The following is a 17,004-nucleotide window of genomic DNA, read 5'->3' on the forward strand; positions in this document are numbered from 1 at the left end:
TATTATATCAGTCAGACCAGACGAAAACTAGCCATCAGGACACACGAACACCAGCAACACGAACTTTCCCTCTTCTCTGTGCACCCAGACAATGAAGGTCTTCAATTTAACTGGGACAACGTGACCATCCTAGATCAAGCTAAGCACGTACATACATAGGAATTCCTAGAGGCCTAGTTTTCAACCCATAATACAATCAACAAACACGTGGAATGAGACCCCATACACAAACCCATGCAGAACAGAACTGGAAATGACACAACCCAATTTAACAGACTGGATCATATAAATACCAAGCGGAGTAGAACAACTTACTAATTTTTCTTTTTAACTCCCCTGAAAAGGTATGGGATGCTGTTTTGCATTAAGGAAGCTATGCAAACAATACCTGAATCAGGCCGTCCATCACCACTACGAAATTCTTGCATTCTTTGTTCTAACTTTTGTTGTCGTCTGCGTTTCATAACTACTTCAGGGTTAGATATTGTACGGGTGAAGCTAGTCTCTGGCATGTCTTTGTACACCTCCGCTGCAAGATGTGAACTTGAGTTCTCACTTTTGGTAGGAAAAAAATTTACCATTAAAAACTTGCATCAAACATGTGCAATAGTGCAGATGACAAGATGATTGATTAATTTCAAGTCAGATGGAAAGCTTGAGTAAATGTAATTTAAGTGCATTACCTTGGAGACAATCAGAAGTTTATCTGACAACTGTTAGTTTCATGGGTTTTGGTGGCTTCTGAATATTTCATTCAGGAATGAGTAAATTGACATATTAGGGTCTGTCAGCAAAGTACAGATACAATGGCAATGTTACGGATTTAAAGACTGAACACTGGTCTTAGATTCTGGGGTTCAAGTGCAGTAGGACCAGCATTATGGATGAGGGAACATAACACATCAGCAGATTGGACTGCTTGATGATGCCATTTGCCCAGATTTCTAGAGGCCGGATGGCCAAGTTCGAAACAAATGTTACTACAGAACTAAAAGCTATGCTTAACTTGAAGGATTCAGAACAAAAAAAAACTGCAAAATTATAAACTGAACTTACAAGTCACGATCAACACTTAAAATCCCTGATCTCTCTACACCTTGAGTGCTTTAGTTAGTTCTGGTTACCAACATACAAGAGATACATTCAAGCTCTGCGAACAGCACAAAGAAGCACATGGCCAATCTCAAGTGGCAGTGATCTGTTTTAAAAGGAAAGGCTGAAGAAGGCTTGCAGCTTTTCAACCTACAGACTTAACAACATTTAACATAATTAAGGAAATAGGAAAAACAAATTTTGTAGATTACATAACTAAACAGAGTTTAGGACAATTTAAACTTAAGCCTGACCATTAAGAAATTCTTCAGAGAACAGTGATAAATGCGTGGTATGAGTTTTGTGATAAAATAGTTGCAGCAAAAATGTTACAATTATTTGAAGCAATTAGATGCAGTAACAGGGATTTTTTAAACTGATGGACTTTCCTGCCTATAATTATCTCATGACTTGCATGGAAATAAACCAGTTAGAAAAGTAGTCAGAAAAAAGTACAGAACATTATTTTATGGAAACATAAAATCATGACTGCAGAAAGATTTCCCCCCTATAATGTTTTTCTGCAATTCCCATTCAGAGGGAAATTAAGTTACTGGAGCGATCAAAATTTGGTTTGGATTTATCAGATTAATCTCATGGGTTGATTATAGAATAAAAGAACAAGAACAGAAAGCAGCAATAAGAACGTTAATGGGACTCGATGCTCCTAATTCAGTTCTCGTAGGTGCTTTCCTAAAATAATTGGGGGAGATTAAATAGATGGTTTAGATTATTGTTGTCTGTTTTAGAAGCTCATCAGCAACCACTCTGATCTTAACAGGGTGAGAAGCAGGTGAGTATATTTTCATTCCTAAAGCAATATTTAATATAACTGTTAGCATTACAAGTATATACCAGGAACTATCAGGTTCTCGGTTGTTTGCAAAAGTTTAGCTCTGTGCCATAATGGAAGAGTTTCTTTCTTAAAAAGATAAGAAAAACCCAAGTTCCCTCTGGCCTGCATTAGGATCCTTTTTGCATTATTCTTTCAAGTCTCATTTTGGGTAGATAAATTTTATTTCCTTTTCCAGACTTTCTAATTTGATATCCCACAGAAGGTAGCAGTGATGCAGAAGAGACCTGTTTAGAGGCAATGTAAATGGTCTAGTAAGCCAGAAGGTCAGGCAAATAATCTGGGTTGTGTTCAAATCTTACCATAGCTACCAGCAATGGAGTTTAAACTTAAATAAATCTGGGTTAAAAGCCAGTCTCGATAATGATAACCATCATTAACTATTGTTAAAAAACACTATCTAATTTGCTTAATCCCTGTAGGGTAGGATATTTACACTAATCCAGTCTGGCCTACACAACTCCAAATTCACTACAACGTTGTTGACTCTTAACTGCCTGTGAAATGGCCTAGCATGCCAATCAATTTAGAGGGCAATTAGGATAGGCAAGAAATGCTGGCCTTTCCAGGAATGTCAACAGCCCATGAAAGAATAAAGACTAATTAAAGGATTTTTCTGTATTAACTACATTGTGGACAACTTGCACTGTTAGAAGAGAAGGAAATTTTGGTCACCAAAAAGGATCAGGTGGCAAGGTTAGCAAGAATTAACTGTGATAGTAAGAGTATAGTTTAAAATATCAATTATTCCTACATCATAAGACTTAGCATACAAATGCAGGAAGACAAGAACTACCTTACCTCATGGTCGAAGTGTTACTTCCATTTCCAATCTTTTTATTTGTATTGCAAACCTATTTCAACATTTAATTTTAGCTCGCATACAAATATTGCTCTCCATATAAAGAATTAAGCATCTGAAGACACTGACTATCCCAAAATGTTAATCTGTCATCATACAGCAAAGCCAAGTGTACATCGTGGTATTATTCAACGAACTATGAACAGCTGTAATTTGAAGAATTGTGGGTACAGGAAAGTAGTTAGAGGAATAGCTTACCCATCACCACTGGAAATAGGCCTATCATCATCTACAGTTTGCATTAACGCTTCCTTTTCCCGTCTCTTTTTCTCTTTCTTTTCCTTCTTTGACAGTGTCCGTTTAAAGTTCTGGATCACACCCTCTTTCTCCTTTTCTGGACCATTGCTTTGAGACTTCTGTCAACCAAATGAGCATTCAGGTAATTGCAGAGTTTTCAACCCACTTTGCAAATTAAGCATAATAATGAAGATACGCAAATCAATTAGTTTGAAATGCACTTAAGCACAATCCCTGTATTAGTGCATTATTATAGTCAAATCACCTTCATCTCCCACCCCAAACTTTGGCTCCTATTTTGAAAAAAGCTTATTTTATCATAAGCTCTCATTTCTACGCAGGTGCAACGCACACAGCTTCTACTTTGAGAATTCCAACTTTGTGTGATTGGATTCACCTGTTAAAGTAGCCAAAAACTGATTTGCATAGTTTTCGGTCATCTCCAATATCTGTTACAATGTCTTTCTCCTGCATCGAAGCCGAAGAAAATGAGTCATGTCAAATGTTAATACAAGAGGTAAATAATAGTAACAGATAATGATTTTGTATTTAGTTTAAAGAACCTTTTATCATGAAAATAATACCTATAGTTATCGAATTTCCAGTTGAGTTCCACTAACATTTAAGTGGTATAGCCTATACATCAAGAACATTGCCTCTTGTTACTATGGTATGTTGGCACTTTGTAATGGAGCACGTATCCATTCCAAGATATCTAGATCAAGATAACAATGAACTTTCCGAACAATGTGAGGACCAAAACAAGGTGCCATTGTCACAGCATTTCCATCACTAAAAGTGAATTCCCTTGCCTAACACGACCTCCACCTTCAATATGTTCAATGACCTAACTCTACCACCTTCGGACGCAAAGAGCTCCAAAAACATTTTTTCCACCTATGTCCTAGGAGGGCATCTCCTAATTTCAAAACAGTACCTACTCTTCCACACTCATACATTACAAGAAACGTCATTACCATGTGCACTCTATCAACTCTATCAACATCATTCAGGATCTTGTACACTTCAAGCAAATCACCCCTCAACTTTCTAAACTCCAGCAAAAACAAGCCAACTCTGTCCAACCTTTCCTTAAGGCAACCTGCTCATTCCAACTGTCAATCTGATAAACATCCTCTGAACTGTTTCCAATGCATTTACGTTCTTCCTTAAATAAGGAGCCAAAAGCTGTGCACTATTTGAGATATGGTCTCACCAACGCCTGTATATCTGATACAGAAGATAAGACCATAAGACATAGGAGCATAAATTAGGCCATTTGGCCCATCGAGTCTGCTCCACCATTCAACCATGGCTGATAAGTTCCTCAACCCCATTCTCCTACTTTCTCCCCGTAACCCTTGATAATCAAGAACCTATCTCAGTCTTAAATGTACTCAATGACCTGGCCTCCACAGCCTTCTGTGGCAGTGAATTCCATAGATTCACCACTCTCTGGCTGAAGAAGTTTCGCCTTATCTCCGTTCTAAAAAGGTCTTCCCTCTACTCTAAGGCTGTGCCCTCGGACCCTAGTCTTTCCTACTAATGGAAATATTTTCCCAACATCTCCTCTGTCCAGGCCATTCAATATTCTAAAAGTGTCAATTAGATCCCCCTTCATCCTTCTAAACTCCAATGAGTATAGTCCCAGAGTCCTCAAACGTTCCTCCTATGTTAAGCTTTCTATTCCTGGGACCATTCTCGTGAACCTCCTCTGAATCTGCTTCAGGGCCAGTACATCCTTCCTTAGACATGGGGCCCAAAATTGCACACAATACTCCAAATGTGGCCTGACCAGCGCCTTATAAAGCCTCAGTAGTACATCCTTGCTGTTATGTTCCAGTCATCTCATAATAAAGGATAACATTCTATAAGCCTTCTTAGTTATTAGTTGTACCTGTATACTAACATTGTGACTCATGCACTCGAAAACATCTAGTTCCTGCTGCATCTCATCTCTGCCTCTTTATTCTTGTGAAAGTGAACAAATCTTCACATTTTCCCACATTATACTTCATCTGCCAAACTTCTGTCCATTAACTCAAACATTCTCTAAATCAGGCTGCAATCTCATATGCTCTTTGAAACTGATTTTCTGAACTCTGTCATTTGGAAATTTAACTAACATGATTTTGCTCTCATCTTATCATTGTCAAACTGTAAAAAGTAAAGGATCCAGCAGGACCCCAACTTGTCACATCCTTCCAATCAGAGATAGATCTATTTATGCATACTATTTTCAGCCAGCCAATCTTCTGTCCATGTCTTACCCCTGCACCATGACCTCCTACTTTGTGCAATAACCTTTTAATGGCATATGACATGAAGGTACCTCGGAATCAAACAATGGAGGAAAGAAATGTCAGTAAGCTCTGTAAACATACTCCACAAAACATCCACAATCTGTCATCTGTGGTGAAATAGAGCACCAAAATCAACAAACATTTAACTTTGAGTAATTTTTCAGGATACGTGGTCCCAATAAATTAAGATTGTCCAGGTGAAATAATGCTTTATTTTGATATTAATCTCAGCCAGACTAGCAGCAGCACTACATGGACTTCAATGCTTCTGGTGGCAGAAGATAAATCAAAGTGAATGGAAAAGGGCCCAGGAGAGCAAGACATCACTCTACCCACAAGGAACAAGGGCAGCAAGAGAACGTTGTAACCTAAGGTACAAGTGAAAAAATGTGACCTCAAAAGGTCACAATAACCTGATTATTATCTCAGCTACATACTAATCCAGAATAGAGATAATCAAATTAACAAAGTGAATGCATGGCTGAAAACATAATATGGAAAGGTGGTGTTCCCAATTCATAGTGCACTGGCACCAGTGTGGAGAAAGAAGTTATACTGCTGAATCAGACAGCACTTGAACGAGACTGGGTGCAATGCTCTGAGAAAAAAAAGGTAAGCAGAACTGTGGAATAGACTTGAAACCAATAAAATAGAGGGAGAGGTTTCAAAAATGAAATCATAAAGATAAGACCAAGAACAGAACAGAGCAAGTATCAGATTACTCAACAATAATGAACATTCAAGGAAGACAAAAGGTTACAGGAAGTTATAAAATACCTGTTGAAAATAAAGCTGTAGTGACTGCAAATAAAAGTAACCTGGGTGTAAAGCAGATCATTAGCAAAAGACAGAATAGGTGAATAAGAGAGAAACTATGAAGGCACATGGGAGCAGCAAATGCAGGACAAGAACACCCTGTAATTGGAGGAGCAGTGAGTCAGGTAAGTAAGTGAGCCAGCAAGATACTAGGGAAGCCCCATTGTCAGGGAAATGGAGCCAGGCCAGAAGCAAACCTTTGCTGGGACCAGGGGACTGCCAGCTACTGGGAAATCCATCTGGTGGATCGAGGGGTGCTTGTCCATCCTGGAAGTAGATGGAGACTGCAAGGGAGGGGAGAAAGACGCAAGATGCAAGAGGAGATGTGGAAGGATGACAGGAAATTTGTAAACTAAGGAAAACAACTGTCAAAGAATAACTAGGAGCGAGGAAAATCTGAAATCACAGATGATAATTTAAATCAGATTCTTAACTCAGATACGGTAAAGAGTTTAGAAACTGTGTGGTTAAAATCTGCAATCTTCGTACATTAACTGTTGCTCACCAGTCTGCAGATGTGTTCAGGTTGATTAGTTTGTGTACAGAAGTATATGTCCCGTAGCTTTTACAAAGTTGTTAATTTATGCCTGTTCTTTTTAAATCAATTTACATACTGTGTCTAAGAAATTAATGCATTCCTTGTGCATTGCAGCTTTAACTATAATGGAAGATTGATAATTAAGGATACACGTGAATTCTTACAATTCTCTTTCGGAGAGTCCATATATCCTGTATGTCAACATAAGTAAAGAATTGATTTCTACTGTAACTACATTACCTAACAAATAAATTAATGAGAAAGAAAAAGTAGCCCCTAAAACGAAAAAAAAAGCCCCAAAAATCAAAACACAGCACATGGCAAAATTTCAAGAACAACCCTCAATGGGGGAAAAAAGCAAGATTGTGTCTCCTGATTGAATTTTAAAAAAAACCTCTCATGGAATATGGGTGTCACCAAGTGGATCAGTATTTATTGCCTATTGCTAGATGCCATTGAGAAGGTGGTGGTGAGCTGTATTCTTGAACTGCTGCAGTGAGGCTAGAATAGAGCTGAGCTGAATCAATTAGAATGAAACCTTGGCAGGAAGATCAGTGTTTGAACAGTTCAAGGAATGGATGGTTTGTCCATAGTTGAGATATATTCACTTGAATAGAAAAGATAGGACAAACCCAATGTTCCCTAGATGACCAAAGTGGTAGAAATTAAAATTAGAAAGAAAAGGTGTACTTATGACAGATATTAATCAGAAAATACAATTGAGATTAACAGGAATACCAAAGGTTTAAGTGGAAGGTGAAAAAGCAAACAGGAAAGGCAAAGATGAATTATGAGAAAAGACAAGCAGCTAACAAGGGGAAACCCTGAGTTTCTATAGGCATATAAGCAGTGGTGAAAGGGGAGTAGGGATGACCAGAGACCAAAAAGGCAATTTACATATGTTGACAAAGCACATGGCTAAGGAATTAAATGAATACTTTGCATCTGTCTTCATAAGAGAATGCTGCTGCCCAGGCCACAGTGACAGAAAAATAAACTCTGGCACAAAAAAAAATCAAAATAAATAAGGTAGTAGTCTTGGATAGATTGCCGACACTTTAAAAGACAACAAGGCGCTTGGACCGGATGAGAGACATTCAAACATTTTGAAGGAAGCAAGAGCAGGAATTGAAGAGACACTGGCCACAATATTTCAATCTTACTTGGACTCTGAGGAGGTGTCAGAAGATGAGAGAATTGCCAACATTATGTCCTTGTTCGAAAATGGTTGCAAGACTAATTCTGGCGATTAAAGCCAGTTAGTTTAACTTTGTTAATGGAGAAACCTTTGGAAATAATTACTCGGGATAGAATCAGTAGTCACATGGGAAAAAACAGAAGTTGCTGGGAGCTCAGCAGGTCTGGCAGCATCTGTGAAGAGGAGACACCGGACCAAAACGTTAACTCTGATTTTTCCTTTACTGATGCTGCCAGACCTGCTAGGATTCCAGCAATTTCTGTTTTTGTTCCCGATTTACAGCCTCTGCAGTTCTTTTGGTCACTTGGAAAAAAGCAGGTTTATTAGGACATCATACACATGAATTTCCAGACGTTGTTTGATGTAATGCTTTACACAGACTTCAGTAAAGATGCAAGACTACAATATAAAAAGGGACAGTGGCAACATGACGCAAAATTGGCTTAGTGATAGAAGAGAGAGTAATAGTGAATGAACCTTTTTTTTGGACTGTAAGAAACACTGCAGTGGAGTTCCCCAGGGGTTAAGCACTGGAATCTTTGCTTTGCCTGATATGCAATAATTACATAGATCTCAGTGTGCAGGGGACAATTTCAAAGTTGTAGGTGACATGAACGTTGGAAGAATTATAAACTAAAAAGGGCAGCGTGGAACTCCAAAAGGATATTGACAAGTTGAGCAGATGAGGTGGAATGCAGAGAAGGGTGAGATTTTGTATTTGTTGAAAGAAAATATAGAATAGGGGGGTTCAATTCTAAAAAATGGTGCAGGGGCAGTGGCTGTGGCCGGGTACATGTGTACAGATCATTGAAAGTGGCAGGACAGGTAGAAAGAGCAGTAAATAGAAGTGTTCTCAGCTTTATTAACAGAGGCAGAGTACAAGAGCAAGGAGGGGGATGTTGAACATGTAGAAGACATTTGTTAAACCTTGGCTGGAGCACTATGGGCACCACATTATAGTCCAGATGCAAATGCACTGAAGGAAGTGCAGAAGTGATGTATTAGACTGGTTGCAGGCATGGAAACTTTCGCTATGAGGATAGACTGAAGAAGTTGGAACTGTTCTCCTGAGAGAAGGTGGCTGAGAGGAGATCTGGTTGCGGTTATCAAAACTATTAGTGGCCTGGAGAGAATAAATAGGGTGAAGTGGTTACCACTTGTAAAACAAACAACAAGACAGCATAGACTTGAAGTGATTGCAAACAAAGCAAGGCTAATGTGAGAAAAAGAAATTTTCTTCAGAGTTGTTAGGGTATGGAGGCACTGTCTGGAAATATGGTGGAGGCAGGTTCAATTGAGACATTCGAAGGGGTACTGGATGTTTTTTTTGGATGTTAATGGGGTGCAGGGATATGGAAATAAGACAAGAGAATGGCATTAGATAATATAGCTGGTGCAGGCATGACAGGTTGAATTACCTTTTTCTGCGCCATCATAATTCTGATCCTGTGACATGCACCTTCAGTGCTGTTTGGGAGGAGCTTCCAGGATTTTGACCAAGTGAATTTGAAGGAATGGTGATATATTTCCAAGTCAGGATGGTGAATTCGCAGTGGAACTTGAAGGTGACAGCATCTTCATAAATCTGTTGCCCTTGTCCTCCTAGATGGTTGTGGTCGGGGATTTGCGAAGTGCTGTCTAAGGAGCCTTGGTGAATTTCTGTAGTGTATCAATAGATGGAACACACCGCTACTACTGAGTCAGTGGTGAAGGGAGTGAATGCATGTGGACATGTTGCCAAGCAAGCGTGTAGCGGCGTTAAGCTTCCAGAGCGCTGTTGCACCAGCACTCATCCACGCAAGTGGGGAGTACTCCATGACATTCCTGACTTGTGCATTTAGATCATGGACAGGCTTTGGAGAGTCAGGTGGTGAGTTATCCACTACAGTATTCCTAGCCTCTGACCAACTCTTGTAGCCCTTGTCTTTATATGGCTAGCACAGTTGCCTTTCTGGTCAATGCTAAACCCCAGAATGTTGACAATGGAGGATTCAGTGATGGTAACACCATTGAATGTCAAGGGGCAGTGGTTAGATCGTCTCTTATTGAAGACGGTTATTGCTTGGCACTTATGTGGCACATATGTTACTTGCCACTTCTCATACCAAGCCTGGATATGTCTAGGTCTTGCTGCATTTGGACTGCTTCAGTATCTAAAGTCTTCAATGGTGCTGAACATTGTGCAATCATGTGCAAACATTTGCACATCTAACTTTGAGGGGCGGGGGCGGGGGAAGGTCATTATGAAGCAGCTGAAAATGGTTGGGCCTAGCACACTCACTTGAGGAACTCTTGCAGAAATATCCTGTCGCTGAGATGACTTACCTCCAACGGCCACAAACATCTCGCTTTGTGTCAGATAGGACTCAAACTGTGCAGAGTTTTTCCTTAATTCCCACTGACTCCAGTTTTGCAAGGGCTCTATAATGTCCCATTCAGTCAAAACAAGCCTTGACGTCAAGAGCTGTCACTCTCACTTCTGGAATTCAGGCCTTTTGTCGAGTGGGTCTAGCAATTTCCAAACAGAATGTCAGTTACCAAGTTATTGCTCAGATAGTGTTGCTTGATAGCTCTGTTGATGACACCTTCCACTGTTTTACTGATGATCAAGAGTAGACTGACGGGGTGGTAACTAGCTATCTGTTTTGGGGCACAAGTCTTCAGTTGTCAGGGCCTATGGCCTTTGCTGTATCTAACGCCTCCAATCTTTGGGGGATAGCAAACAGAGTGAATCAAATTGGCTTAAGACTGGCATCTGTGATGCATGTAGTTCCAGAAGAAGCCGAGATGGATTTTCTACTTGGCACCTCTGGCTGACGATTGTTGTGAATGCTTCAGCCTTATGTTAGCAAAACTTAAATAATTGCATGTACCTGAAAGATACAGAACTCAAGGAACTCTACAGATGACCTACTAGTCATATATGAAGGAGGAAAATCTAAAGAGAGAGATAAAGGAAGAATGCGGCAGAGAAACAATATATTATGGGAGTGACAAAATTATGGCAATCAATCATCAATATGGCATCTATTTTTGGATCCAAAAAAGAAAAAAATTGAATGTACAAGTTAATCTAAAATTATCAACTTCAAACACTAACCTTTCCAGAAGGTGCACATTTCTCAAAATAGATGGTTTTTAGTTAAAAATAAAGAGGACACATTTTCTCCCACTAATCTAATCCTCATTAGCTGGATAATTCCACAATCCAGACTCATCTTGGAGAAACTGAAATGTTGCCCATTCCTAAAGATCAGGGTTTTGACAGATGGAATGTAGTAGCATGTGCTACAATACAGCTGCACAAGGATAGCTGCATTTTCATACCTTAAATAAACAATTCATGGATTTTAGGAATGTATTTGTAGTATTACAGGATACTAATGGGCAAAGACTATCAAACCTCAGTTAGTCTTAATGCTACTACTATTCCTTATTGTCCTGACATGTTGAATCTGTAACTCTTCACACCTATTACTCATTTCAATGTATAATGCATTGGTCGATTGAGACCATGTTACAAATTGTGCAGATTTATTAAACAGTGTACAGCCAAAACAAACTCATCCATCATCTTACCTTTGGTGGAAGGAATGCATTTTCATTTTTCAAAACAAATCTTCCCTCCCTGTCATCCTTGTTCCAGTTTAGCTGTACAACCAAAGGCTTTTCATCCTGGTCAAGCCTACGTTCCTCTATAAAATGAAATTCACTTATTTTAAGAAACAGAAGATAAATTAAACATGCCTGTCAATATTTTATTTCCCTGCTAAATTATTAAACGTACAAGTATTCATAACTTAAATAGTTAAAAACTTATACATTCATAAAATGTTAGCAGATTAAAAATATCAAAAAAGACAAGATAGGAAAACAGTGACTTTCAACGCTGATAACTTGAAACCATGGAAAGGTTGTGGGAAGAATCCCAATGCATAGCCAAATTACTACACTTTCACTGGATCTGTGGATATTAATTTTGTTTCAACTCACCAATCTCTAAGCCTCAATAGTTTTAAAATCAATTGTGGTCAACTAAACTATCAACAAAAACATTAGAGACAGGTAATAACAATGAAAGGTCTGCTTAAAACATTTCTGACCTTTATTTCAGAAGTCAAGATCCAGTTGAGAACCTCACACATCCTTCTTCCTTTATGTCCATCCACAATCTGAATTTCCCCTTTACTTTTGCTGCAGCATTTCAAGACTTGGGCTATACTTTATAATACATGATACTTGATAAAAAAAGTGGCACGTGCATTGGGCAAGAATGTCCGTAAGTGCAAACTGGAATTGTGAATCCAAATCAGCAGTGAAGAATCATAGAATTGTTAAGTTGCAAGTAGTGATCAATCATTTGCACATTGGCTTTTCAAACAAGCATCATTACTTTGTGCCAATCTGGTTTTCTCCCATATTCTTGTACACTATTTCTATCTGAATGATCGTCCAATGCTCTTTTGAATCCAAGTGAATCTGCCTCCATAAAAACTTCCACTATTCAATGCATTTGTTTTCTTTGCACATAACTGTGAATCAATGCCCTGTCATTCTTGTCCCTTTATTAAGCAGAAATAGTTTCTCCCTATCTAATCTATCCTGCCTGCTTAGGATTTTGAAAACTTAAATCAAATCTCTTTAGCCTTCTTCACTCCAAGGTGAACAGTCCCAACATCTTCAATCTATACTTATAACCAAAATTTCTCATACCTTCAGCTATTCTTGTAAATTACTTTCGCACTCTCTCCAAAGCATTCACTTCTTTTACAAGTGGCATCCACAACTGTGCAAATTACTTCAGCTGAGGTCTAACAAGTGGCTTATATAAGTTCAACATCACCTCCTTACTCTTGTACTCTATGCCTCTATTAATGAAGCAAAGCACACTACACCAGTTCAGTCAATGCTATTAATGAACCTTACAAGAACTAGAACAGAACTAAAAGCATCACCGGTATCTACTGTACATATTTGAAGCTCCAAACACGAGTATTAATACTAGAGGGTTCTGGCCACCTTAGGAACAATCAAAAAATAAATTCCTGAATCAAAACTCACCACCACTAACATGCACTTCATAAAGTGAGTATCTAGGTGATGACAGCATACGCATATCTGGCCGGAACTTCTCTGCAAGAGTCTCTATCACATCTTGTGTTGTAGCAGTGCTGGACACTCTGATGCATTTTGTTGCAAAGTTCCCTGCTACTTTGTCTTGAAAATAAAATCTCATCACACCATGGAATTCCAGATCCTAGGAAAGTATAAAAAAAGTCATAAAAATAGTTAATCCAGAGCCAGCAATTAACTTGTACACAAACTCAGGTTCTTTCCAGTGAAGGAATACGCAATTTGAGAAGGAAGGAAACATTGGTTATTTTGATCCCAACCTTCAGGCTAAGCTAGAATATTATTACATTTTCAGAAGTGTCAGCTAATGGCATTCTTATCCAATGGACTGGGGTTTTAGATTTAACAAAGAAACAAAAAATTGTGGATGCTGGAAATCGGAAACAAGAACTGAAATTGCTGGATTAACTCAGCAGGTCTGACAGCATCTGTGGAGAGAAAACAGAACAACGGTTTGTGTCCAGTGACCTTTCTTCAGAAAGAACTGTAGCTGGGAAAAGGTTGGTACACATGCTAAAGAAGGGGTGGGGAGAGGGAGGGTGACAGAGGGGAATGAACAACAGTTGGACAAAGGAATGGGAAAAGGTCAGCCTGCGAGAATGAACAGTTGCTAATGGGCACCATTAGTGGCTGACAATGGGTTGTAAATGGTGGCAGCTCATGTGAGGACAAGGCCGGGTGTCTGGGGGTTGGGGTGTGGACGTGGAAGGTGGTGCTCAAAAGTTTAAAATTGTCAAACCCGATACTGTGTTCATGAGGCTGAAGGGTCCCAAGCAGTGGATGGGGTGTTGTTCTTACTGCTTGCATCGAGCTTCACTGGCGTGGTCGAACAAGCCCAAGACAGAAACGCCGAGTTGAGATCATGGCGTGCTGAAATGGCAGGCAACCAGAAGCTCACTTCTGCAGACAGAACATGGGTGTTTTGCAAAGTGGTCGCCCTGTGTGCGCTTCGTTTCCCCAATGTACAGGAAACCACATTGCAAGCAGCGAATACAGGATTGAGTGAAGCGCAGGTAAATTGTGGCTTCTCTTGAAAGGAATGTCTGCGGTGTTGGATAATGAGGAGGGGAGAAGTAAACAGGCAGATGTCACATCTTCGGCAGCTGCATGGGAAGGTGCAATGGAGGTGTGGTGAGATGTTGGCACGGACCAAGGTGTGCCAGAGCAAACAGACCCTGTAGAAGGCTGACAGAGGAAGGGAGGGGAATGTGTCCAGTGGTGACATGGTAGGGGAGGACGAGGGGGACCCTATTGCTCTAAGGGAAGAGAGGGGGTGAAGACTTCAGTGCGGGACATGACTTGAGGGTCCTGTCAACCATGATGGTGGAGAATCCTCATTTGATCATGATGGACATTTTGGAGGTCTCCTTGTTGAAGTTGGCATCATCAGAACAGATGCAGAGATGGAGGAAATGGGAGAATCAAATAGAGTCTTTACAAGAAGGAAGGTGTGAGAATGTAAAGTCAAGGTAACTGTATGATTCAGTAGGTTTGTAGTGGATATCAGTGGCCAGCCTACCCCCAGAAATGGCAGAGATGTTGAGAAAGGGAAGGGAGGAGTCAGACATGGACCAGATGAAGTTGAGTGTGAGGCAGAAATTGAAAGCAAAATAGATAATAGTTTCCAATTCTGGACAATACAGGGAAGCAGCAAACAAAAAAAAAGCACTGATACGTCATTGACGTACTGGAGAAAGAGTTGCGGGTGGGGGCCACAGGAGGACTGCAATAAGAAATGTTCCACATACCTGTCTCTGTGGGGTACAACTGGAGCCCAATCAGGCATCCATCACCACCCCTTTTGCATGAAGAAAGAGGAGTTAAAGGAGAAGTTGTTCGAAGTGAGGCTGAACTTGGCCAGGTGAGGGAGGGTGGGGGCAGTTTAGACCTTTTTTCCAGGAAGTAGCAGAGACCCCAAGACCATCCTTATTGGTGGTGGTGGTTTTTCTTGGGGGGGGGGGGGGGGTAAGGTGGCGGTTGTTTAAAGACACTGCGCACCCATAGTAAAGAGGCAGCAATCGGAGCCCGCAAACTGGAAATTCTGAAACCTAACGCATCAGAAGAACCATGGACGAAAGCAGGATGAGACTCGACAGCAGGAGAGGAAAAAAGTATCAAGTAGAGGTAGGAAGAGATGAGTTGTGTGGGGCAAGAGCAGGCAGAAACAACGGGGCTGCCCCTGTGGTCTTGGTTGTGGATCTTAGGAAGGAAGTAAAAGCGTGTGGTGTACGACTGGGGGACTATAGCTTGGAGGCAGGGGTGGGGAGATCACCAGATCAAATGAGATTAGTGACCATTGTGGACACAGTAGCCAGTTGTTCCATGGTGGAGTCATGGTCTGGTGGAGATAGGAGGAGGTACTTGAAAGCTGGTGCTCAGCCTCCGCAATGTAGAGGTCAGTGTGCCAGACAACAACAGCAATGTCCTTTTCAGCAGGCTTGATTACTAAGTCAGTGTTGGATCTGAAAGCATGACAAAAATGGACAGCCAGAGCTTCTTTAAATATATAAAAAGGGAAGACAGGCCAAAGGTGAGCATAAACCCCTCAGTGAGGCTGAGGAAATAATAATGGGAATCAAGAAACAGTAGAGGAGTTGATTAATACTTTGTATCAATCTTCATCGTAGAGACAAATGAATCACATTCCAAAAATATGAAATAATCAAAGGGCCAAAGGGTGGGAGGGAATAAACACAGATTATCACTTAAAAAAAAATTAGGAAAACTAAAGGGCTAAAGTCCAGAAAGTCCCTGGATATGGGTTGCATCCTAAGATTGTAAAGCAAGTAGCTATGGAGGTGGTGGATACACTGGCAGATCTCTCAAGAATTCTCAGATAAGGGACAGGTTTCAGGGGTTTGCAAACTGCCAAAGTAACTTTCTTATTCAAAAAGGGAGACAAAAAACAGGTAACTATAGGCCAGATAGTTAAACACCTTTCATTGGGAAAATTAGAGTCTGCTAAAAAGGATGTATTAATACAGCATTTACAAATACATCATAAAATCAAGTAGAGTCAGCAAAGCTTCATGAAAGATAAATCATGCCAAAGAAACTTCTTAGTTTGTTAAAGAGATAACAAGGAGGACAGATCAAAGGGAACCAGCAGATATAATACATTTGGATTTTCAAAAGATGTTCAATAAGGTACTGCACAGAAGACCACTTAGTAAGATAAAGCCCCTGGTGTTGGGGGTAATATAATTGCATTGGTAGAGGACTGGATAACTAATAAAAGACAGGGTTGAAATAAAAGCAGCATTTTTAGGATGGCAACGTAACTAGCAGCATGCCACAGAAATCAGTGCTGGGGCCACAATTATCTACAATATTTATTAATGACTTCAAAGTGTGTATACGATCCTCAAGCTTATGGATGACATAAAAATAGGTTGCAAGATTAGTAGCAGAGATGACAGTCTAGAGACAGACACAGAATCAGGCAGTGGACAAAAACTTGGTAGATGGAATATAATGCTAGCAAATATAAGATTATGCACTTTGGAAAGAATAATAGAGGAACTAATTAAATGGAAAATAACAGCAAAAAGACTGCAGCATAGATGGATTTGGGGGTCCTCAAATCAGAAGAGTCCAACATACAAATTCAGCAGGTATTATGGAAGGCAAACAGATTGCTGACCTTTGTTTGAAAGGAATGAAATTTTAAAAATAGGGAGCGCTTGCTAAAACTATACAAAGGAATTGGTCAGACCACCCCCTCAGCAGTCTGTGAACAGGATACTGTGAACAATTTTGGTCCCATTACCCAAGAAGAAATATTCTAGCATTGGAGACAGTCCAGAGAACATTCACTTGGTTGATTTTCGGAGGAGAGGTTACATCAGATGGGCTTGTACTCATTAGAGTTTTGAAAGGAGATCTTAACGAAACAGAAGATTCTTAGGGAGTTTGACAGGACGGATGCAGAGAGTTTGTTTCCGCTTGTGGGATGGCCTATGACCAGAGGAC

General features: G+C 40.0%; 1 protein-coding gene across 9 annotated transcripts in view; it reads right to left on the reverse strand.

Annotated features, from left to right (window-relative positions):
• Positions 1–17,004, reverse strand: part of afdna (afadin, adherens junction formation factor a) — a 209,719-nt gene that overhangs the window by 130,007 nt on the left and 62,708 nt on the right. For all 9 annotated transcript variants that reach the window (XM_048600620.1, XM_048600619.1, XM_048600612.1 and 6 more), the window contains exons 2-5: positions 12,961–13,156; positions 11,479–11,594; positions 3,006–3,163; positions 389–555 (exon numbers count right to left, since the gene is read on the reverse strand). In XM_048600620.1, the coding sequence (XP_048456577.1) occupies positions 389–555; positions 3,006–3,163; positions 11,479–11,594; positions 12,961–13,156 (637 nt within the window). The remainder of the gene's footprint in view (positions 1–388; positions 556–3,005; positions 3,164–11,478; positions 11,595–12,960; positions 13,157–17,004) is intronic.

This window comes from Rhincodon typus, chromosome 9 (assembly GCF_021869965.1).
Source record: "Rhincodon typus isolate 14 chromosome 9, sRhiTyp1.1, whole genome shotgun sequence".
In the NCBI taxonomy this organism is placed as follows: Eukaryota; Metazoa; Chordata; class Chondrichthyes; order Orectolobiformes; family Rhincodontidae; genus Rhincodon; species Rhincodon typus.